Genomic DNA, 24,815 nt, shown 5'->3' with positions numbered 1-24,815 from the left:
TGATGGGGCAGCTGACTGGGACGCTGGACCTGGATGGGGTCCACCCCAAATCTGTTGAATGCTGTGATTTTTCTCCTTTACCCACCCTCTTCAAAAACTGCGATGCCATAGGGGATGAAGTGAGACAGTCTGACAGTGGCTGAGCCACTGGTGGCCAAGGTGTGCCATTCCCACACATTTCTCTCTCTACAACACCACCTGGTATGTTTGCCGACAGATGCAGTCACCTAGACTTGAAGTAGAAACAAGGATGGCATTAAGAAACCTCCCCGAGCTGCACACAGGAACAATGTCGGGTGTTAAAATTAGTCTTCAAGTCTTTGTGGTACCATCTTCTTTAAAACAATTCTTCCCTCAATAGCCAAATAAACTCCAGCAGCCAGCCAAAACAAGGACATCCCGAACACAAAGTTTCCAGTTTACCCTGCAGTAGATGCACATAGAACCAAGTGGAATCTCGTTTTCTGTAATTTGCCCACTTTGATGGATGCTCAGGCTTTTTTTTCTTTTTTTTTTTTTTTTCTTTTTCTTTCTTCCCTGCCTCCCCCTCTCCACTGAGAAGCTGTGGAAACAACAAAATGTAAGAAAGAGATGCTGACTTTTCTTGACCAGCTTTCTCTTCAAAATTATAGCCTGGAAATTACTCCCTAAGGTATTTGCGGAAGGAACTTGAGATGGATTTGATACAGGTTTGCTGTAGGACAAGAAGTATCAACTGGCACGCGCGAGCTACAAGAGATGGGGAAGCTGTAAGCTCCAAGCGGCTGCAGGTTCAGACACAAGCAAAGCCCCATCTCAGATTCCAAAAGCATCCATCACTGTGGCATGAGTCCAAAGAGCCGGGACAAAAGGCTGTTCTGGACATTTTCCCTGGCATCCAAGCAGAGAGACAGCGCTATGAAGATCCTGTGTTCTTGGTAGGGTCACTGTGCTGTCAGTGTCTCAAAATGTTCCTCTGGTGAGGAGCACAAGCATCTTCTCCAGTAGGTCTCAGAGCTTTCCCTGTTCCTTTCAGGCTTTGTTGCAGTGCAGTGTCTGACATCTCATTGGCAATCTGAAACACAAAGCAGGACAACTACCCTCCATGGCACTCCGCTGCTGACGGAAACGCTGCACAAGGGAAGAGCTGTCTGTCAGACTGACATCCCCACCCACGGTCCCGCTTGGCCCGACAGGCAGGAAAAGCGGTACAAAGCTCAGCTGGATCGAACCATCAGCGCTGAGGAGGTCATTTCTCAGCAGCGCTAACAACATCTCTCTGCCAAACCCAAGCCAGTAGGAAACACTTAAATTTTTAATTATTTTTTATTTTTTAAATGGGGGAAGGCTACCCCCTATAGAGAGCTACAGAAGTCAACCCAAGGACAGAAATAGAAGTGGTGAAAAAGGCAGGCACAATCAGCTTCATCCCATGTTTTGGTGTCCCTGGGAAGCTGCTCTCCCAGTTGAATTATGGTTTTGGTGCAAAGTGCCTCAGCTATTTGGAAGAAAATAGTTTTTCTTGGTACTTTCAGACTGCATGTCTAGAAAATGACACGAGGAAGGACAGCATGGAGGGAACAGAGCAGCACAGGGTCATGTCTGAAGAAAGCAAAACAGAGAATTGTATGTATGACAGGGCCCTCCCAGGCTTCAAAAATAGCACAAGTGATGAGCCTGACCATTTCCCTTTGAAGCATCGATGTCACCCTGCCTGTGGCAATGATCTGCTTATCAGATTGACGATATATTGCTTCTGGCAGTTGTTCTGAAACAGCTAAAGTCAATAAATACCATTTCTAAATTAAGTAGCCAGAGAATTTTCCTATTGCTTCTCCTATATTTAATTCTTCCTTGTCCGGTAAGTCACAGTGTCTCGCCCAGTAGCTTTCCTTTCTCTCACCATTAGGAGGTACGAAGTACAGCGTGAACAGAATGACCCATGTCATCTTTTTGCCTGTCTTACCCTTTTGCTTTCCAAATGTCTCATTCACATTACCTCTGACCTAAGATGGCACTTTCCCGTTGATTACAGCCGTGGGCTTTTTGTCTAGGTAATAAACTCTGTGCAACCAACTGCCAGATCTCACTGGTACCTTTCTGTCACTGTGTTTCTTCCCAACAAAGTCCCCACATCACTTCCCTCCTCTGGAGGCACGTCCTTTTGGAGCACCAAGTGGGTGTGTTGGTGGTTCAGGTTACGCTCCAGATGTGCAAACAAGGCAACCAGGTCACAAAACCCACCTCTGATTCCCAGGCCAACAACTAATGCTTCGCTACCCATCGCAACGCACACCCCGAAACCAAGCCAGCTCGTGGCAGCGCCAATCCTTTCCCTGCTTGTCTCCAATAATTTTGGCAAGTGCTAACGAGGCATCCTTACTACGGCTGCAGAAGTCTCCTACACATCTCCCAGATTCAGGTCTCTCATAGCACCCAGATTCAGGTCTCTAATAGTATCCCCCCTTCTTCCCCCCCCGCCCCCCCCGGCTCCGCAGCCTGCTGGGCACACTGCAATGCTTTGAGTGGCTGCACAGCAGTGACTGCTATCCCTAAACTGCAGCAGCATGTTTCCCCAACACTTTTTTTCTCTTTTTTTTTTTTTTTTCAACCTCCCTGTCCCCTCTGAATAGGCTGCAATCATGCAAATCGTCCCACTGGGTTTTTTTTTGTAATGCTAATTGTATCAAATGCATGCTCATCAATGAGAACGTCTAATTCCCCTTGCTCATTATCGAGATGTCGAGCACTGATACAGAAGCATCTGAAAAATTCATCTCCTCCTTTGTGGACCCCTCGCCACCACCTTCGAAGCCCCTGCCTCTGCCCCGGAGCTCCCAGGTGATACCGGGCATCAGCACATAACACCAAATTGCCCCATAAAAGCCACCACTCCTTTAACCCTTCTTGCAAAGGCTCTCGGCTCTCAAGTTTGATTTGCAGAATTGCTTAGGTTTTGTATTTGTGACCGAAATCAGTAGGAGCGACACAAAGAATGTATACATACTATATGGCAGTCCAAAAAGTGACATCCAGAGTAATTCAGAACACACATCTTAGCCGTGAAGTTTCCTGCCTATAAAGCAGTAATAATACCGTATCAGCTGATGGGCCTCTTGTGAAAGAAGTTAATTCAAATTTATGAAGCCATTGGATGCGGTAATGATAAATACTACAGAAAAGCAGGAGAAGATCAGCAGCGCCGTTCGCAGAATGGAGTTCATTCAGGTATGTGCAGTAAATAGCTGATGGATTTGCAGACTGCATGTGGGGGAAAAAAAAAAAAAAGAAAGAAAATAGCAAATAGCTACTTTTTTTTTTTTTTTTTTTTTTTTTTCCCTCTTTCTGTGAGCGGTGTTCTTCCTACGCGGGGGAACAAAGAAGGGACTTGGTGGAGAAAACAATCTGTCATTGTGTAACCAAGGACAACCGTGACACCTATGCACAAGGAGCCCACAAGGAGAAAACTTAAGCCTGGCATTTCTGAGCCCGAAGTGCAGGCCTTTGAAACCTTTTTTTTTTGGGGTGTGTTTTTGTTTATCGCGGCGCTCCCTAAACGTGCGCGTTCAGGATTTGCCAGGTTCTGCTCAGGTAAAACCCCCACGGAGGACAGTGACCTGTGCCACGGGCGAGACTACTTTCAAATGCTTTTATTGTTGTTGCTTCTCTAGTCTTCATCTCCTACTGCGCTGCTGCTTGTCCCGACGACAAAATTAACCCCCCCTTCTCCCCCAGCTCCTGGGGAAGAAGTGCTCGCACCTTTACTTCATCCTGTTTTACAGCTTCTTCCCTTTAGTACCATGTTTGGGGTTTTTTGTGGTGTTGTGTTTTTTTTTTTTTCAAATTGCTTTTTTTCCCAAAGGCTGAGCGGGCTCCAGAGGAGGACAGAACAAGAAATAAGAGCCGTGCCCTGCTGCAGGCTAAGGCCGGGCGATCAGCCTCCATGGCTGCACCCCTGGCACCCAGCCCCCCAGGCTGGCAGCGCTGGCCACCAACGCCCGGCGGACACCGGTTCCCCTTCCGGCCCCAGCCCGCCCGCGGAGACCGGGGAGCCGCTCCCCCGACCCCCCCCCCCCTAAAGCCGGTTTCAGCGCCCTACGACTCGCTGCGAAGCCGGTGGGCGCCGGGCTGCGCGGGGAGAAGCCGCCCCGGTAGCCCCCGCCGGGCTGGGGTTCGACGGCCGCGTCCTCTTGGGGACGGCCGGTGGGTGCCCTCGGTGCACTGGGGGCATCTGGGGAGGGACTCGGTGCTGCAGGGAGCTGAGCCCCCCTCCCACCCCGTTCCTTCCCCGGCGGCGGGGTCCCGCGTCGGCCGTGTGCCGGAAGCCCCCCGCCGGGGGTACCCGCCGGTTCGGCTCGGCGGAGCAGCCGCCGCCGGCGGGTGGCGCTGTTGGCCGCGGAGAAGGCGAGCGGGGCGGGGCGGCGGGGCGGGGAGCGGGGCGGTGTGGGGGGGGAGTCAGCGGCCGCCTCCGCCCGGCTCAGAGCCGCCCTCCCGCCTGCACCGGCCCTGGGGGGGCTGCAGCCGGGACCCCGGGGGGACGTTTTGAGGGGGGAGGCAAGGGGGGGGACGCTTGCCGCTTTGTATCAACCACCAAACGCTCCGTGCTCGCGCGTGTGGTCGCCGAGGGACGTATAGGCGCAATCGTATATATGTCGGCTTGGGTTTGGAAATTCTTTTGTCCTTTCAGGTTAAAACCAAACCAAAAACAAACAAAACGACCCTTGGTCACAACGAAATTTTTCGTCGCGAAACATTCATTTCGGTGAAAGCAACCCCCTCGTTTCAGCTCCCCCAGGCTGTGTCTGGTTCGGTGTGTTTTACCCACACGGGCACTCCTGGGGGGGGCAAAGGAGACTGAGACCCTGCAGGTGTCTGTCTCTTGAAGCTGGCACAGGCTGTTCCAGGTGTCACTCACACCGTGCTGAGGGGTTTGCTCCTGTCATCCGAGCCCATTCCTATTGCAGTGACAGGTTGCTTTGTAGCCCAGTGATGTCTGTACTGGTTTTCTCCTTTTTTTTTTTTTTTTTTTTTTCTTCCCCCCCTCCCCCCAGAGTCAGAAAAGCTCTTTCATCATCCCTTTGTGGTGAGAAGTTTGATCCTTTCCCTTCACCCCTCGCTCTCCTGGAGAAAAGTACTTTCTTGTTCCCTTGTATTTCAGGGACTGAAGTGGAGAGTGACTGCCTGCGCTTCGGGGGGGGGGGGTGTGTTTGCAGGGCAGGGAGGTTTTGGAAGACTAGGTCACCCCTGCCTTGTCACTGTTACTATCCGAGTGACATAGCTTAAAGCAGCGATAGCTGCGTCTGGCTTTAGCGCATCCAGACTCCCAAATATCCTCAAACAAAATGAGCAGCACAGCAGGTTCCTCAGTGATATTATGCTATTTCTTCTTATTTGGTTTGGGAGCCCTTGGAGACCGGTATCTCCCTGTGAAAGGTGCTACGCAAGCCAAACAAAAAAATGGTCCGTGCATGGAAATGTGGGAAAGCGCAAGGAAACCCTGAGACAATTTTGGTCAGCAGGATGGTACAGCATCCACCGGGCCTCTGCCGAAATTCTGTTAGCCTTGCAGGATGCGAGAGTTTAAAAGAAAGGCTTCAAAAGAAACTGATGAAATGCAAAGCTTAGACCAACCGCTCTCAGCCGCAGGATCAAGGACTCCGTCTGCAGCTGGAAGACAGGCAGGGTACGCAAAGCGTGATCCAAGAGAGAACAACTCCAAGAGGGGGTGATAATGAAGAAGCTGAAAAATGCTGGAGATGCCAGCTCAGCATCTAAAACACAAGGTGAGAGAATCAGACAATTATTTAGGTTGGGAGGACCTCTGGAGGACATCTGTTTCAACACCCAGTGACTGGGAGGGAGCAGAGCCAGGAGGGGGATAACCTCTCAAGCTCAAAGCAGGCAGAGCTTAAGTTCCTCAGGGTGTTTGTAATACAAAATACGGGTTTCGTTGGAGGGATACATTAAGTGATGGGAGGCATACAGCCAGTAGGTGGTGGAAGGAACACAAGCAGTAATAAAAACAATTCAAAGATTAAGCCTGGCTTGTTCTGGGACTTGTGAAACATCTTTTCAAGCTTGCTTACAGAACCTGGACTGTCAGTGGATTTCGAGAAAGTATAAAATACATTTAAGATCACAACTAATAGTCATAACAGTGTGTTTCTATATCATCCAAATAAGGAAACCATGTCCAGAGGTGACTGGCATGTCTGTTTTGGAAGTCAAAAGGCTTGAAATCCTATGCATTTTTGCAGATACCTTGTCTGATCCATATAGAATAAGCTTTGTGTGCTCCTTTGCCATCTCTCTGACCTTTCACTTGTTCAGTCTTACTTCATAAGAAGACATTTGTTTAATGGTCACATCTGTGCTTGACACAAAGTGCAGGGGAGCAATGAATGGCATCTTTTACCCCTGACAGACATAGCAAGAATACTAATTCAAGAATTATCACAGTAGGACATAGAGGGTCAATTATACAAGTTGAAAAGGCTTTGCTGAGTTTATATTCCCATTTATCTTCCCTTACTTGAATACCATTGCTCCAAGTAGTTTGTTCCCGTTGTTTTAAACACATGCTTTAAAGTGGTCCCGTTTGGTCGCAATTGGTATTGTTGGACACCGCCATACCCTAGGACTTTCAGATTTGCTTGTTTGGCTTTTTTATACATACTCATTAAATAGAAGCTATAAAGCAAGATAGCGTGAGTGACTCATTTCACTGAGAGACAGTACATGCGTGTTCTCTTCTTTATCACCACGTGAAGGAATAAAAAAATCAGGCTAACAAAGGCAAAAATGCAGAAGCGGAAGACCTAGCTAACACTGATTCTCTCTGGCAGACATGAAAAAATAGCCAAAATCCTCTCCAGAATCCAAAGCGATTAAATTTGACTAGAATCCCCAAAAATGACACAAAACCGATGCAAGCTGAAAATGATTTAAAACCCAAAGGACAAAACCCAACAGCCCAGACTGGGCACATTACTGATACATAACAATTAAGGAAAGCTTTGAGAAACCCAAAGTCAGGAACTTTTCTGCTGCATGTAGCATGACCAGCAGCCCCCTTTATTGTTAAACTAGTTGATGAGATCCATTAAGAGACTGGCTTTTCAGTTATTTATAATTTTGTCAAAATATTTGAGCTAAAATTTCCTCTGTTGGAGGTGGAGTATTTATAAAATGTCCCAGGTAAAAATAGTTCTGTTTTTTTGTTGGTTTTTTTTTTTTTTTTTTTCAGGAATGAAACTATAAGAAATGATTATAGTTTCTTGTATTCTTTTTGAGAAGTTCTGTGCTGTGTTTTGGGGGGGGATACCATATCTTTGGCAGAGGAGCAGCCTCTTCCAAGGAGTGGCATTTGCCACCTGACATTTCATTCATACTTGGCAAACTTGCCAAAAGAAGGTGGAGCCAGACTGTGCTCGCAGTGGCCCTAAGAATGCATAAGAGGCAACAGCCATGACATGCAACAAGGGAGATTCCTGCTGAGCATTAGGAAAAGCCTCTCCCCAGGGCATATTTCAGGGCTGGTGTGGGTGCCCAAGAGGCTGAGGAGTCTCCATCCTTGGAGGTGCTCAGAAGACACTTGGACAAGGCCCTGAGCAACCTGAACTAGCTCAGGGTCCCAAGTGTGTTCTCCCTGCTCCTGGGGCTTTGGCTATGTGAGCTTGGGGCCAGGTCAGAGACAGTGTGGTTTAGGGCTGCCCCTTCCCTCTGGTGGCTTTGGGGAGAGTTTCCAGAAATCTCTGCTGGAACCTCAGCCAGGAAGGTGCTTTTTAGCTGGTGCTCTTGCCCTTGGCTCCTGCCTGAGCAGTCTTGCCTGTGCCTGACCATGCTCTCTGTTGATCTAAACCCATTGATAGGCTTCCTGGCTTGACCCAAGACCCTTGTCACGATGGACTTGTCTGGCAATCGCTGGACTGTGGCTCACCCTGGTTACTGTCTCCAGACCTGATCTTGATGGTGATTTGGCTTCTTAGTTGGACCTTGGACCTGCCTCGTCACTACAGACTTGTCTGATGATCTGGATTCTCAGCCAAACCCGGCTAATTATCGCTGTACCTGCCCCGCTCACCTTTCTCGGGTGTTTCCCTTTGCTGGGGAAGCCCCTTCCTCCGCCTGCCTTGTTACCACGCCTGGCTCTTGGCTCCCCTTTCTTTGGGGACCAGCCAGCCCTCACTGCCCCCAACAACCTGCTGTGAGCAAGGAGTTGGAGTAGAGGCCTCCGGAGGTCCCTTCCCACCCAAGTCTTTCTGTGAATCTGTGACAGCGCTCTAGCCAAGTTAAAAGGAAAGAATCAATCAACTTCTTTGGGCAGGGAAGAAGACTTAGTGAAATCATTGTGTTGATGCTTGGGTGCACGGTGTATTAGATCTGAGGAAGGGAGAAAGGACCAGAGGAATGGGGACAAGGAAAGAGAGATAGGAAAGAGGAAGGTGGAGGAAGATGTGGAAATGGACAGCAGTGCAGTTGCTATAATATCGCTCCATTACCCCATAAATCCCAGAACAAAAGGGTAACATCCGATCCTAGCAGAAGGTATGCCCACAGCAGTCTCTCCTCTCCAGCTGCACTATACCATGTCACAAGTGATTCACATTCACGTGCCAGCCCCGAATTTTCAAACCAGAAATACCTACTGCCCTGCAGGCTCTCCTCCACCTCTCTCACTGCATCTCTCAGACACCGTTAAGCATCCTTCATCTGCAGTCGTATTTCAAGGCTGGTCTGCTGGTGATGCATGGGCTGAGAAAGGGGATGGAGCTGGGCAGCGTGTGACACAAGCATCTCTCTATGGACAGGCTCATTATCTAGACCTGCTTCTACAGTCAGCGGCAGTAGAAGGGCAAGTCTTCAAGGAGGACTGGAAAGACAGATTTAAACCCCGTGTCTCCATTGAAACACAAAACCATGATGCATTACAATACATTTATTCTCACAGCAGTCATGAGGTAGGGACTTGAAATAAGATTCGTTGCTAATTTAGAAGTCTAAGAACTAGGACTTTCCTCTGAACAGCATTTCTTGTCACTTTCCCTTACTATTCCTTTGAAATTTTCCCCCAAAATTCAAATGTACCTTAATGGACCCACTCTGGGATAGCCTGAGCCCTGCTGGAAGCCACAGAGAGGCTGTTTCCCAATGCAAGTGGAAAGGCAACCCTCGGTTGCAGGAGGGAATAACTGGGGTTTCTGGCACTGCCTGTGTACAGCTGGATCTCTCGCTTCTGGGGAGATTTATAGGGCTTTTGCATACAGCGCAGGCTGAAAAGGCATGTACAAACAGTGCAAGCAAATATATTTCACTGCAGCCTCATTCCGTGACATCATTTCTTTTTAACAGTGAAAATCACTCAGACCTGAAATCAATCACCCCGTGGCCGAGCGACGGGGAAGTGCAAAGCACTAATGTCGATGTGCACGTCAGAAATGACAACACTACTGGTATCCTCTCTTTTTTTCTGGGGCCGTTATGAGTACCAGGTGTATTTTTAAGTATGCTAATGTTTCCCAAGCTGACTTGCTTTAGGTAAGTGTACAGCCATTGTGCTGCATGTGTGTTTGTGTGTAGCTGCACAAGCACATTTGACATATCTCCTAAAGATTGTTTTTCTAAGGTCTGAGACTTACTATACAATTTGGAACCTATTTTCTGCAAGAGTACTTAAACACTCAGCTGTTCTCCTGGATGCCAACAAGGGTTGCCAAATGCTTCAACTCTTTTGGAAAATTAAGACACTTATTTAGGTACCCCAGGCTGGACTTAAGACTCAAATTGAAGCATCCACTTAAAAAAACAACAAAGTTTCCCTCAGTCATTACTACTAAATTCACTCTGTCAGCAGTGAGTACCATATCTGTGTTCTGATTATTCCCAGGTCTGCTTCATGCTACAGTGCAGCCAGGAGGTGCTCAGGCAGGATGGGCTTGCTACAGGAATCTGTGCTGACCAGACCTAGACACACCAGGTTTGTTTCAAGTCCTCCTTCCCCACTATGTTTCCTGTACCAAAGGAGTCAGGTGGAACCATGTTACCAAGACATCTCCGTTTATTTGAAACAACCTTTCATCCTTCAGCGTTGTATCATCACGATCACCCACATACAGTCTGCTGGGCTCCCTCAAACAGTTTGCTAAGTTAGCCTGAGCTGTTTCCCTCAGGCTTGCTGTAGTTATTGAATGGGTGACTCAGCAATGGTATGACCTTTCTGTGGTTATATTTCTGAGTCTTCAATAGGGCCATTCAAAAATACTGCTGTAGGAAGTGATGGCAAAGATTCGTTGGGACGGATAAAGTTTTCTGCTGGGAACTTCTTTGCTTTTGAGACAGCATGGTCTCGGGTTGACTTACTCCCCACAACCTGATTCCTAAGTGTCCCTATATCTGAGTCCCAGGCTTGTCCCCGCCGCAGTTTCTTAAAGGTGTTATGGAAACCCTCAGTACTAAAGTAGTAGATCAAGGGGTCCAGCATACAGTTCATGCTGGCCAACAGCATTGTCATAATTAACACTTGGCGCACAGAGATCTGTGTCTCTTCCTTAACTTTAATCACCCGGGCCTTTATCATCCCATAAACGGCCAGGGTAGTGTTGTAGGGCACAAAGCAGATGATGAAGATGACCAGATTGACCAAGAGGAGACGGATGGTCTTCTGCTGTCGCAGGGTCTTCGTCTGACTGTCCTGGCAGAGCTCCTGAAAGATCCGAATCGAGCAGTATGTTACAGTGCTGAGAGGCAGGAGAAACCCCAAGAGTTCAGCCAGGACAACTAGAGGAAAGAGGTTCTTCTGCCACATGTTGTCACTAAAGCTTTCGAAGCACAGATAAATGGTCTGGTTCTGTACCTCACAGTGGTTTTGCTTGTGGACTATCGCTGTGGGGATGGATCCCATGAAGATCACAATCCAGACGATCAGGCAAAGGAGCTTAGCCACCTTGGGGCGCCGCAGATGCCGCCAGCGAAGTGGGTGGACAATGGCAATATAGCGATCCAGGTTGACGCACATGAGGAAAAGACAGCTACCATACATGTTGATCTGGAAGACAGAGCCAGAGACCTGGCAAAGGGTGCTACCAAAGGGCCAGTGGTGGTTGGAATAGTAGTAGAGTCGCAGTGGCAGAGGAAGCGTGAAGGTGAGGTCGCTCACGGCCAGGTTGAACATGTAGATCATGACCACAGACTTCAGGCGCAGGTAGCGGATGAATATCCATAGAGCCAACACGTTCAGCATCAGACCTGTAACGAATATCAGGACATAGCCAGGCAGGAGGAGGTGGTGGTTGAAGCTGTAATCCTTGCATGTCTGAGATGCATTGGAAGCTGACATGCCCAGTGGGGATCAGGGGAGAGTCTCGCTGAGATGTCTGAGCCTGCTGATGGGCTAAGGAGGCAAAAAGAAAAGCACTGAGAGAAGTCATTCCCTTCTAGGAAGCCACAGGCAGGTCATTCCCCTCAACTGCATCTGGGAGGTAGATGGGCACACCTCTCTCTTGAAGGGTGCTGCTTTGGATTGCTGGTCAGTTGTCATCTGTCAGGGATGGTCAGTCAGCTTCTGCCTCTAGTTCAGCAGCTCTTTCCAGCTCTTACGGGGATGCTGATGTGATGAAGGGTCATTGCCAGTTGTTGAATGTCAGCACAATTCCTGGTCAGAGTGAACGACCAAGACAGGAGAGTTTATGTTAGAGGAGGAAATCTCTTGAAAGGTCAAAATCCCACCATGATGGCTTCTGCTGCAAGAACTCACAAAGAAACCAAAAGACTAAGAAAAATGGACAGTAGAAAAGAGAGTAATTACATGGCAGAAGAAGCCAGAGCACAGAAAATATAATTGTTGTACGGAATCATTTATCGCTCAACCCCAGAATATGCATGTTGCTTTGATCACTGCTGAGAGTACATGCATACAAGAAAGGGACAGCACAGCAGTGCACAGGGAAAGTACTCAAGGCAACACCAGAAAAAGAGAGAGAGAGAGACAGAGACAAAGAAAGAGAGCAAGCATTTTGAAGGGAAGATGCTGACTCAAAGGAACTTAAAATAAAAACTGCATAGTATTGTTTTATATCAGAGAAACAGGACTTTGTACATCCATTGCAGATAAAAAGAATTATACTACTTAGACTTGACTCCACCCTAGCTCATTTTCTTAGGTGAAACAACCCACGCAAACCTGAGTTCTAGCTAGGTGGAGTTCCTTACGTTGTTTACATTTATGCAGTTCCTTTGGATTGGATGTCCTCAGATAATTTTCCTGCTTACAACACCATAAAGCATGAAGCAGCCCATGTCCCACAAACACAGAGCAGCACAGCCAGGTAAGGGAGCACACAGTAAAGCAGGAAGGGACATGGGATTCAGGTGGACAAACATACATGAAGTGGTGTGAGACTGGTAACCACTCTAGATACTAACGGTAGCACTGCCTGGCCAAACATTGATCAACGGGAGTGAGTCCAGTGAAAGGCTGCCAAAAAAGTCTGGGGGCTGGAGGGCTTGCTCCATGAGGAGATGCTGAGGGAACTGGGCTTGTTCAGATGGAGAAGGGAAGGCTCCAGGAGACATAATAGCAGTCTCCCCATACCTACAAGGTGGTTACTGGAAGTGGTGGATGAGGGAAGAGCAACTGACATCATCTACCTGGACTTGTGCAAAGCATTTGACACTGTCCTGCATGACATTTTTGCCTCTAAGTTGGAGAGACATGGATTTGATGAATGGACCACTTGGTGGATAAGGAATTGGCTGGAAGGTCATACTGAAAGAGTTGCAGTCGACAGCTCAGTGTCCAAATGGAGACCAGTGATGAGTGGCGCTCCTCAGGGCTTGACATTGGGACTGGCACTGTTTAACATCTTTGTCAGTGACATGGACAGTGGGATAGAGTGCACCCTCAGAAAGTTTGCTGACGACATGGAGGTGTGTGGAGCAGTTGACACACTGGATGGAAGGAACGCGATCCAGAGGGACCTGGACAGGCTTGAGAGGTTGGCCTGTGCAAACCTCATGAAGTTCAACAAGGCCAAGTGCAAGGTCCTGCACCTGGGTCAGGGCCATCCCAAGCACAAATACAGGCAGGGTGGAGAATGGATTTAGAGCAGCCCTGAAGAGAAGGACTTGGGGTGTTGATTGATGAGAAGCTCAACGTGACCCCAGCAATGCTCACTTGCAATTCAGAAGGCCAACCGTATCCTGGGCTGCATCAAAAGCATCGTGGCCAGCAGGCCAAGGGAGGTGATTCTCTCCCTCTACTCTGCTCTGGTGAGACCCCACCTAGACTACTGCGTCCAGTTCTGGGGCCCCCAACATAAGAAGGATATGGACCTGTTGGAGTGACTCCAGAGGAGGGCGACAAAAATGATCAGAGGGCTGGAGCACCTCTCCTATGAAGACAGGTTGAGAGAGTTGGGGTTGTTCAGCCTGGAGAAGAGAAGGTTCCAGGGAGACCTTATAGCGGCCTTCCAGTACCTAAAGGGGGCCTACAGGAAAGATAGGGAGGGACTCTATCAGGAGTGTCGTGATAGGAGAAGGGTTAATGGCTTCAAACTGGAAGGGGGTAGATTTAGATTATATATTAAGAAGAAATTCTTTACTGTGAGGCTGGTGAGGCACTGGAACAGGTTGCCCAGAGAAGCTGTGGATACCCCACCCCTGGAAGCATTCAAGGCCAGGTTGGGCGGGGCTTTGATTAACCGGATCTAGTGGGAGGTGTCCCTGCCCATGGCAGGGGGGTAGAACTAAGTGATCTTCATGGTCTGTTCCAACCCAAACCATTCTATGATTCTATGATTCTATGATTCAATTTGCTGATCCTTTTGTGTTGTTGGGCAGGTCCACCACCAAGAACGAGTTTCTTAGAGGAACTTCTACTGGTTTGTCAAGCTCTATCTGAGTGGCTTTCACCCTTCTTGGTGGATGAAAACTTTGTATGAAGACTTGCATAAGTTTAAAGTGTAAGATAATCCAGCAAGACAAGGCAAATGTCCAAGAATGTTGTTGGTTTCCAGTGAAATTATTAAATGCCTCAAAAAATTTCAAGGAGGATATGCCAGCTTTTGCTAGTGCCAAAACCCTGCAATGACTGCAAGCTAAACATACTGGTGAGACCTTCGTCTTGACTGAGACAAAGTGAGTGAGACTGAGACTCTGTGAGACGTTATGACCTGCTCTAACGTGTACCTAGACCAACCAGGTCAGGTGAAGGTGTACCTAGAAGGTGACCTGTCTCCACAAACAAGCTATGTTTATTAAGAGGTATTCAATAAATACCTCTAGAGAATAATATGTAAGCACAGTCCATACTATGTGAGATCAGTGGTCTTTTCTGTCTCAAATCGTGGATGGTGATGAGATAACATAAGAACAGTACAATCAGGCAGTTATACTCCCTGAAGTTCTTTTCCTGCTTCCAGCATATTGTAGCCCAGGGATTTCCTGAGCCAGAGGTGACCTATTTGTATTCAGGAGACCTCAAGGAACTTTTCTTTCATGATTTTTTCCAGTTGCTTTTTGAGTCCATGTAAAATTTACCATCTACAACATCCAGTGCCAGGAATGCCAATGAGTTCCACAGCTTAATCACATCTCAGGTGAAGAACCATTTCCTTGTACTCATTTTTGAATCAACACCTGCTAGATTCAGCTTAGTTTTAGTGCTGGAAGAGACAATGGAAAAAACATCCCTAATCACCTTCATCTTATCACTGATGATTTTATAAATGTCTACCATATTTCCCTTCAGTAACTTCTTTTTTTCTGGAGTCTAAAGGGTCACTGTCTTCATAGTTGCTCCTTGCAGAGCAGCTGTTCTGTCCTTGTTGCCCTTCTCAGGACCTTTCCACTTCTGCTACCGCCTTTGAGAGCCCTGTGGTAGGGCACTTAAAGCAAACACAATGTTGATGATGTGGATGCACAGAGCTGAGTAGGTGGTAGATCTCATTTGTAAGGGGAAATGGTCAGTTCAGATTGGTTTTTCTCGTCACTTAGCTAGATGAAATCTCAGCTGTTATTTTAAGGCCAGTCACTCACACTTCTCCTAGTCTCTGCAGTTCTTTGCAGACAACCATCATCTCTTCTAGCTTGAATAGTTTTATGTCTCCAACAGATCTGTTATTTCATTATTCATCCCTCATGAATAAGTCAAACAGCCCAAGCCCCAGCACTGGTGTATTAGAACTCCACTAGGGAAACCGACCATCTACCTTCATTCTCTGTCCTATCTTTTTGGCACTTTTTATCCAGGTAGGAACCTTTTCTCTAAATTTCTTGAAGCACCACTGGTGAGAGCCCTTTTGAAAGCCTTTTGGAAATCCACATGGGCCACTGTTCACACGCTTGTTGACTCCTTCAAAGAAGGACTGTGAGGCACAGCATCCCTTTATAAAAGCCATGATGACTCTTCCCCAGTAATGAGATGTGACTGCATGCCAATTGATTTTTTCCTTTTTATAGCTTCTACTAATTTGTTCAGCACAGACATCAAGCTCCCTGGTCTGAAATTCCCCAAGAGCCTTTTCTCAAATTGTGTCTGCTAGTGAGACTTTAAAAGCATTTTTAAGCAAATGTTTCGACACCACAGTTACTCAGGTCTTTCGCCCTTCAATTATTTTTGGACCTCTGGGGTAGGAGCTGTGTGGTTCCAGATACTGCTTAGTTCATGTTGCTGCTCCATAACCGTTACTACCACCGTTTTGATCAGAGACAGTCGTTTGATGAATTTCCCTGTAAAGAGAGTTTCTGCCATGGAAATCTCCCAGGCTTTCCTGCCATGAACACCAGTGCAAGAAATTTGTTTCGTTTTTTTACTCACCGTCACCTTTTCTTTTTTTCTGAGTGGTCATTCCTTACATATTAGCCCTTCAGCCTTCAAGATGCCAAACAGCAGAGTTCTAAACTGGCAGCAAAGATCACTGGGAGCGGAAAATAGATTGGGGTTTTCTGAGGGGATTTTTTTTTGTGTGTGTGGGTGGATGGAAACACAGAAGCAAGAATCTGCTAACGGTGGTGTTACTGAAGCTAAGCCGATAGTCTCCAGTTTGGCATAACAGATACTATAATCAAGATCTCAGAGACCTGAAATGAGATGCGTACATGCATGGTCTTTGGACACTGTGAGAACAGAGTGTTTCCCTGCAGAGCTCTGAAGGTACTGTTTTGACTGTTCCTCACTGAAGAGGCAAGCTACGGGTAAAGAAAGGTGGCAGCAGGGAAACAGAAAAGCTGAAACTGGTTGTATTGTCCTTGTTGGTTAATGTCTGAGAGCCACAGGCCATGTTCGTTGTGGCTGCCTCTAAGAGAACCTCAAGTACTCGTTGCTCTACATGAAAGCTGCTGAGAGGTCTCAAGTGATCAGCTATGTAAGGAGGCGATGGTGCCACAGCTGAATCATCATTCTCCTCACGACGAGATATTGTCTTGAAAACTTGAAGGAATCTTCTGTTTGGTGACTGACATTAAGTGGCCCAGGAGGAGGAGGAAGGATCTTTTTACCTCTTGCTGAAGATCAATATGAGCCCCTGAAGGCCATCTGCCCAGACCATGATCTTTTCCCCAGCAGGGACAGAAAAGAGCAATTCAAACTACAGTTACTACCTTGGCAGAGACTTCTTTCTGTTTTTAGGTGGAAAATGAATTTGTTGCTAGTATTCTTGCCCTGGGGGGGAAGAGGGGAGGCAGGGGGAATGCAAAGATGTGACACACGTGCACATGCACATGTATGTACACACACACAGGCGCGCACGCACACGCGCACATGCACACACAATGAGCACATGCTGCAGGGGAGGAAGAGCTGCAGAAACTAAGAGGAAGGAAAAACACCGGCGAGGGAGGAAGAGATGCTAGTATTGGTGTGAGATGGGGGCAACGTCAACTGCCGTTGCTGTGTGAGGGGAGAGGAGAACGTGATGCTGGAGAATGGGCAGACAACCCCAAAAATACAATTGGAAAGAATGCACCATCCTCCCCTGCCACACACCACCTCCTGTGACCACCCCACTCCTACGACAGCCACGTGCCTCCCCCAAGTGCTGCCAAGGGTCCTGACTGGTGTGGGGTGCTGGACTGCGACGAGCTGGGGGTTGGGGTCCAGGGTGGGCACCTCTTGCCAGAGGCAGCAAAAGAGCTGCTAGGAAAGGAGTCCCCGCAGGACATGCGAAACCCATGGGGATTTTGAGTTTTTTCTTTTGGCGGGTGGGAAACCCTAGCTGTGCTTGCATACAGGGGCTGGAACAGGCAAGCGTGCCCTAAGATGAGATGTATGCCTGGCATCTCGCTGCTCGGTCCTGGGCATCTTCTCTCCTGACGCTATCTCACCCATAGGCACTGCCTTCCTAGCACGGGACATGGGGTTACTCATGGGGCTGAGAAATTAGGTGAAAAAAGACAGCTAGAAAAATCTTGCTGAGCATGCCGCAGGGTCAGTGTTTCCAAGTGTGGCTTGTCATTTAAGCCCCGGAGCGCTCTGGGGCTGCCCTGGGGATGCAGGCAGAGAATGCAGCGTTGGGGTGCAGAGCAGTGCAGTTGAAAATGCAAACTGGACAAGCTTACTTAGTAAATCTGGAACCAAGAGGAAGTAACAAAGAGCGCACCAAACCTCAAAAAACCCACCCAATTTTGCTTTAGAAATTGAAGGTATATTTTTTTCATAAACGTGCATGCTTTTTGCCTGCTGTAGATGATATTTAAGCCCCACTTTTCACCTTTTTTCTAACCAAGAAATTAGATTATTGTGGTAACTAGAACAGTGAAGACATTCAAGACTTAGGATTACTTGTTTTTAATGAGATACATGACATCAAAGCTGAGATCTCTGTATTTAACTCACCAGGTCTGATCACACTGCTATTGCCTACTCCCTAGATGTGTCACACCCCCCCTTACTTATCCTGAGGGCACTGTGGAAGACGACTTCCACTGTGGGCGCTTTGGCAATTAAGCTCTGCAGGCTGCTCGTAGTTTTGGTATCACAGGGTCCCAAAGAAAGACTCCATTTGAATAAATACTGAGATTTGCCTTGCACCTCTAGGTTCACTAGGCAACTGAAGAGGAATAGAGGGTTCCCCGGTGCCCTGTGGTCAGATCCGGCAGAAAATGCGCAGCAGCTGGCAGGGACGAGTGCTCAGTGTGCCCAGAACAGCCAGCTCTCCAGATGTTTCTGTCTCACTTACCTCTCTGCTGGTGAAGAGCCAAGGGTGCACGCAGGCTTGCTGGCTAGCGATCGCTGTCACTGCAGAGGTCTCGATCCGGGCTCCAAAGCTGCAAGCAGCTTGAATGAAAACAGAGACAGTTGGGCTCTTCGGCTCTTTGCTCATCCAAATCACAGCCATCTCCTACCGCACCATGGCTGGTTCTACGTCTGTCATACTGCAGTTCATCTCCCCTCCTTTCTCACTTCCTGACGGCTGGCCACAAACCATGAACTTTGCTATCCAAAGCTGATAAGCTAAAACACATCTCATGAAAGCAAACGTAATCGTCAAAGAAGCAACACCCAGGTGTCTTTGCAACTGAGGAGACCTGCCCCGGGTCATAGCGCCAAATACTTGCTCGTCTTTCCTCCCATGCTAACTCAGCCACCCCCAGGACTGATAGAGGAAAGTTAAAACATCCCCCTCCCCAAAATATTGCCAAACGAGAGGTAGAACTGAAATACGGGAAGTGAGAGCAAAGTTGATTTAATCACTAGCCAGTGCGGAGGCTCAGAGTCTTGTCAGTCCCATGGGTGTGGGCACTTTGGGGACAAGCTCCTGCCCGGGGGCCCAGCTGTGCACCGCTGGCATGTGTCGGGGACCCAAAAAAAACCGAGCTCTGAAGAGGTGTCGGCGTCTGTGGCAGGCAAAGGCGTATTTGCCACAGACATCAGTCCCTGTTGTTCAAGCCTACAGGAGGCACGGCGCTAAAAAAGCACAAGGGCTGATTTACCAGGGGATCTGTGACCTAGCACCGCCGAGTGAAGCTTGGAAGGGTTCTGCCCATCTGGCTCTCTGTGACACTTCAGGCCTTATTTCTGCTTTGCCAGTCCCAGCACATCTGGCAGAAGACACAGGTCATGGAGACACTCCCAATCCTACCGCCATCCTTCCCCAGGAGCAGCTGCCCCAAGAAGAAGGTGCCGTGCCTGTGGGCTCCCTCTTTCTCTGCAGCCCCTGCCCAGCTCCTCCGCCTGCTGGCTGTGGCTGCTGGTGTTTGACTTTCTCACTGCCTGCCTCCCTTGTTCTGCCATCACTGCCTCCTCATTCAGAGAGTGACACGCCAAGGGATATATGTTCCTGCTGCTCATAAATCCTTGGAGGGTACAATAGCACCCGAACCACTGATCTCACCCTGCTCCCTTTTAGTGCCTCTCTTTTTTTTTAACCAGACCCCCTTTCTCACTTCCTAGTTGCTGGGATCTTTGTTCTCACAGCTTTTTATGTCTCTTCGGTGCCTTTCAGGGCTCTGGTACCAATAAAGGCTTGCAGATATGCTGGGGGGGTGGTGGTGGTGTTTCTTCTCCCTTTGCAAAAGGAATCTCTGACACCCTCTGGGGGAACATTCTCCTCCCCTGAAGCCCTCACCCACCTCCTACCCCCCTCCCCATATGCACATAGCTGGCTGAGCCTGGCAATCCTGGCTTTACCATGTGTGTCAGAAGAGGAGGACGTGGTGGCACTTAGCCCAGCCTGTGAGCCTGCCCTGCCCCACAGCATCCCTCACCCCACCAGATTCACTCACCTCACTGGGTCTCGGTGCATCAGCCCGCGAACGCCGTCTCCCTTCACCCAGGTGGGCTCACACCTTTGCCCCTCGCTGTCCCTTGGAGGCTCGGCTGGTGGGGAAGAGCAGTGCAACCCCTGGCATGTCCTCACCGCAGTCTGAGTCGACAGCAGGTAAGACCAGATCACTGGGGTGTGTGTTGGAGGCTACACCCTGATGCTGCAGATCCCAACACGCCTGGCACTCCGGAGTGCTGACTCCAGAAAGCAGGAGCAAGGACCCAACAGAGCGAGGGACGCAGGCAGCTGGGAAGGCAAGGAGACCAGCTGCTCAGGATTGAAATATTGACTGATGAACCCCAGTACTCTTCAGACGTCTTTGTGCAGGGAAATGTGGAAGAGCACAGCAAAGGGGTTAACCCGCATGTGGGGCCATGGTGGAAGAACCAAAGCAGGGCCAGGGCAGCGGCGTTTCACTTTCTGAATGATTCAGGCAGGAAAAGCAGAAACCTCTGGGACACATGAGGAGTTTAATCTTCCAGGGTGGTGGGGCGGTTTCTAGGCCTGAAAGCGGAACGGCAGGCTTTTCTCCCAGGATGTATCGGCTCCCCAGTCACACAACTCACGTTTTCCTGGCCTCCCAGGACCCTTAGGATAGGGCTACCCACTGAGAAGAGGGGCAGCCACCCCATTATGCCTGCTTAAGGAGAAGGGCAAAGACTCTTACCATGGGGAAGAAAATGAGGGGGGTGAAGGGAGACATGCCAGGGAAAGAGTTAAGAGAGCCAGGGAGCAGCTGGGCTGTGTCTGTTTGCTGTAGCTATGTGGGCTGCAGGGTAGAGAAGAAGAATCTCCAGCCTGGAGGAGGCAGACGAGGGAGGGTCCTCAAGGACGGCGGCTGGTGATGAGGGAGACAGCAGGTCTTCCCCTCTCTGCTCCCATGAGCTGTCACTGCAGGGAAACTCTCCAGCTCCCCAAAGGGCTTGGTGACAAAGTGATGACAAGCTGGTGGGTCTAGCAACAGCTGCTTGGTCCTGCCAGATTTTTCTTGCGTGGAAAGCTCTCTGCTGCTGACTGGATCTCGGGCTGCTTCCTGCTGATGAAGCGACTTGACTGTGGAGGAAGACAACCAGATTGTCTGCTGACAGGACGGCAGAGACTGGGGGTCTGATACTGATGCTGTCCCCAGCCACCTGAGCTCCCTCTGACGGATGCCTGCCCCAGAGCCCTAGTTCAGAGCTCTTCCATGATGCTGCCCGAGTTGTAGGTAGGGAAGAGCACCGACGCGAATGCCCTCATAGGGGCAAACCAGCAGGTTTCTGTGGGCCACTGGGTCTCCGATGCTGGCAGGCACACCAGGGCAGCCCATGGTCATTGCCCAGGGCAGGGGCTACCTGTGCTTTGCGGTGCTGGTCTGGAGCTGCTGTGAGAGCGACCATCGGGCAGAGGCTGTGGGAGGTCGCAGGAGGGGATTCAGGTGGCTGCTGCACCGTGGCTGAAGGTGGAGTTTTGCCGGGGACAGGATGGAAATGATGTGGCTGTACGTGGTGCTGATCCCCGTGCAGCACGTGCTTGCTGTGACCTGGCTGTAAGTATGCTTTGCATTTGTACTATCTGGGTTTGAAAGTCATCCGGGGAGGTGCTACCTCCTGAGAAAACAGGCAGATCTGTGAGAAAAGGGTGGAAGAAGGAACCTGGGCAGCCTAGAGGCAGCACGTTAGGAGGGGCACCTCTGGGAGCATGACGGGAGAGGGATGATGAAGCTTAGAGGCACAGACCAGGACAGAGAACAGGAATGTCCAAACTGGCACAGACAAGAGGTGGAACATCGTCTTCCATGCCCTGTTTCTGCTCTAAAATAGGGCTATAGAGGGCTAGTCCTGCACAGACACAGCCCTGACTCTAGCCAACGTGTGACTGAATCTCTCCCCTGCCCCACAGGTACCTGGCCAAGCAGCCTTCTCTGCGGGCAGTCCTCCGGGACCCCGGGGGCTGTGAGGGTCTGACAGGGCTGGTAGAAGAGCAGGTCCACATTTGCCGGCGGCAGGTGGAAGCCATGGATGCGGTGAAGCGAGGCGCGGAGCTGGCTGTCGAGGAGTGCCAGCATCAGTTTCACTCTCGCCGGTGGAACTGCTCCACCCTGCAGGGGCTGCAGGTCTTCGGCAAGGTCGCCATCCAAGGTCAGCAAGAGGGAGGTGAGGCAGGCAGAGCATGTGGTCCCTTCAGTGTGCTCGTGGCATCCCTTGACACATCAGCCTTTCCTGGGCTAGAGTGCAAGTGTCACACTGGGATGAGCACCACAGTGGCCAGGGCCTTTCTCCACATGCTAAAAAAGCTGTCAACACTGAGCAAACTGAATCAAATGCATGTGCTGTTACAAATATTAATATTCTGGCTAAAATTCTGCCTCATTTGGCCAGGCTTGCCATCTGGGTACCAGCTCTGCAGACTGATAGATCTTCTCCCCAACCCTGCCACCAGCCCAGCCCTTTGGACTAGCAGCTCAAATCAAGCCTATTTCTCTGAGGCTGCAGTCCCTTTTCATTACGGGCCAGGGAAAAAGGATCTGCCTGTGCCCTCAAAACAACACGGAAGAGATTTTGCATGTGTTTGCATGGAAGGAGCTATACAGGGAGCTATGAACCCAGTCTCTCCGGCTCCTAGACACAAGGCAGCAGGGTCCTCCCTGACAAAACTCTCTGTGTGGGAGGCTCAGCCGCCCCTGACATCTCCCACCACAGCTCCTGTTTCACGTCCCTTGAGGGCTGCTGAGTTTTCTTTTGCAATGGGACACCTGGGCCCAGAAAAGGGGCGCCAAAGGTGAGGGCACTGAGCCAGAAGGACCCCACAGAGCCATCTCCTTTGCTGGCTCCAGGCCTTGGGAACTGCAGCATCCTAAGAGAGATTTCTCCTGAGCAGTCTCTGCCTGAATACATCCTTCCTGCATGGAGTCACAGCCTCTTTTCCCCATGCTGTGGCCCATCAGTGCCTTCCCCCTCCGCAGACGGGTGCCATTTCTCACCCTGCTGCAGGCACGCGGGAATCTGCGTTCATCCATGCTATCTCTGCTGCTGGCGTTGCCTTTGCTGTGACTCGTGCCTGCAGCCGCGGGGAGCTGGAGAAGTGTGGCTGTGACCGCAAGATCCGAGGAGTCAGCCCCGAAGGTGAAGGAGGGGGCCGGTGGCAGGGAGGGGGTGGCAGAGGAGAAGATCCATGGGGGAGACCCTCACAAGGGGAGAAGACATCTCCCTTGTCCACAGCCTTCTGGGAGCTCCTCCCAAGGCTTCTCCTTCTTCACCTCATTGCCACTTTCCCTCTGCAGGTTTCCAGTGGTCGGGCTGCTCTGATAACTTGTCTTACGGGATTGCCTTTTCTCAAGCCTTCGTAGACAACCCTGAGAGGAGCCGCGGCATCTCCTCCAGCCGAGTGCTCATGAACCTGCACAACAACGAGGCTGGGAGGAAGGTAAGGACAGGAACAAGGGCTGGGAAACAAGCCCGGCTTCAGGGACTTCTCCCTGGCTAGGTGGAGCTTGGTCCAGCCTCCTTACCCAGAGGAGTGATTCAGGGCAGCCATGAGCTGCCAGAGGGGCTCTGCATCCTGCTGCCTTTCCTCAGCCTAGCACTGCCACCGAGCTGGCTCCTTGCCTGCGCAGAGGGGGGTCTCGGCCTCCCCTACCTGCCTCTGTGCAGAGTCCTTTTCCTCACAGAGCTCAGCGTGATTTACCTTCCTTGGCCTTTTCTGCAAAGGCAATTAGTTTCTCCATTCTGCTCTGAAAGGCTTCCCTGCTCCTCCAGCCCCTCCTGAGCAAAGACACCATCTTCTGCAGGGGCTGCTGTCAGATCTGGTCACTTGAACGGATCCGTTCCCTTCCCCACAGCCTCATGGATCAGAGCAGGTCCCATCTCTTCCCTTTTCTTTAGGGATTCCTCTTATAGACCCAAGCCAGCCCGTTTCCCACAGAGTGGATCTCCTTCTGTTTCATATTGGCCTGGCTTAAAAAGACTTTTTTGCTCCCTCTCCCTCTCCCTTTCCCTCTCCCTCTCCCTCTCTCTCCCTTTCCTTTTCCCTTCCCTCCCTTTGGCTATTCAAGCCCTCCAGCCCCATGGGAGGTATGTAGGGGAACAGTGGCTTCTGGGGGGCGGCCATAGGCATGGAAGGCATAGGGCAGGGGGTCTCAAGTCTGGCTGGCAGCTGTCTCCCACTCCCCAGGCTCTCCTGGCCCACATGAAGGTGGAGTGCAAGTGTCATGGCGTGTCAGGCTCCTGCGAGGTGCGCACGTGCTGGAAGGTCATGCCTCCCTTCCGCAAGGTGGGCAATGTCCTCAAGGAAAAGTTCGAGGGGGCGACGGAGGTTCACCCTAAGCGGGTTGGTTCCCGCAAGCTCCTGGTGCCCAAGAGCTCTCGCTTCAAGCCCTACACAGCTCATGACCTGGTCTACCTGTTGGCCAGCCCAGACTTCTGTGACCGGGACCCCCGGCATGGGGTATTCGGCACCTCCGGCCGCCAGTGCAACCGGACATCCCCGGCCATGGATGGCTGTGAGCTCCTGTGCTGCGGCAGGGGCTTCCACACGGCCCAGGAGGAGGTGGTGGAACGATGCAGCTGCAAGTTTCGCTGGTGCTGCTCCATCAAGTGCAAACAGTGCCGGCACCTGGTGGAGGTGCACAGCTGCCACTGAGGGGGAGCGAGCTGGGGTGGTGGGAGGCAGGGTAGCCGGGGGGAGGACAGCCTTGGGAGAGCCACGGGGAAGCAAGGGAAGGTGCCGGGGAGACACACAGCCTGAGAGGGAGCGGAGGGGACGTGGGGTTTTGCTGCCCTGCTGAAGAGCTGCCCCTTTGGTCCAGGGGTGCCATCAACTCCTGTGTGCTCCCCACACAGCACCCTCTTGCCAGCCTCATTGGGTTTGTTGTGGTTTGAATTATTTTTCCAGACAGGGGGTTAGAGGTCCAATAGGTCCTCCACAGGTCAAATAAACCCTTAAACTTTAGAAATAAAGCAGATGCAATGGAAAGCAAAGTGCGTATGTCAGCTCCGTCCTCACACGCTGCATTTGGGACCTGGAGGGTACCTGGCTCTGCTCCCTCCCGTAGACTGGGAGGGGACAAGACCATGTGGGAGTCCTTGTGCTCAGGGG

General features: G+C 50.3%; 2 protein-coding genes across 2 annotated transcripts; one reads left to right on the top strand and one right to left on the bottom strand.

The window, feature by feature from the left end:
* Positions 1-10,201: 10,201 nt before the first annotated feature.
* LPAR5 (lysophosphatidic acid receptor 5) lies at positions 10,202-11,314 on the bottom strand. Its single transcript, XM_074157549.1, has one exon. It carries the CDS (start codon positions 11,312-11,314, stop codon positions 10,202-10,204), a length of 1,113 nt encoding a protein of 370 aa, XP_074013650.1.
* A 9,888-nt stretch (positions 11,315-21,202) lies between these two features.
* Positions 21,203-24,359, top strand: LOC141472698 (protein Wnt-4-like). The gene is made up of 5 exons (XM_074159916.1): positions 21,203-21,267; positions 21,621-21,859; positions 22,712-22,843; positions 23,002-23,144; positions 23,892-24,359. The coding sequence occupies exons 1-5, from the start codon at positions 21,203-21,205 to the stop codon at positions 24,357-24,359; spliced, it is 1,047 nt and encodes a 348-aa protein (XP_074016017.1).
* Positions 24,360-24,815: the final 456 nt, after the last annotated feature.

Source organism: Numenius arquata, chromosome 1 (genome assembly GCF_964106895.1).
Source record: "Numenius arquata chromosome 1, bNumArq3.hap1.1, whole genome shotgun sequence".
Lineage (NCBI taxonomy): Eukaryota > Metazoa > Chordata > Aves > Charadriiformes > Scolopacidae > Numenius > Numenius arquata.
Note: the sequence above shows the minus strand (reverse complement) of the source record. Positions and strands in the feature narration are given on the sequence as shown.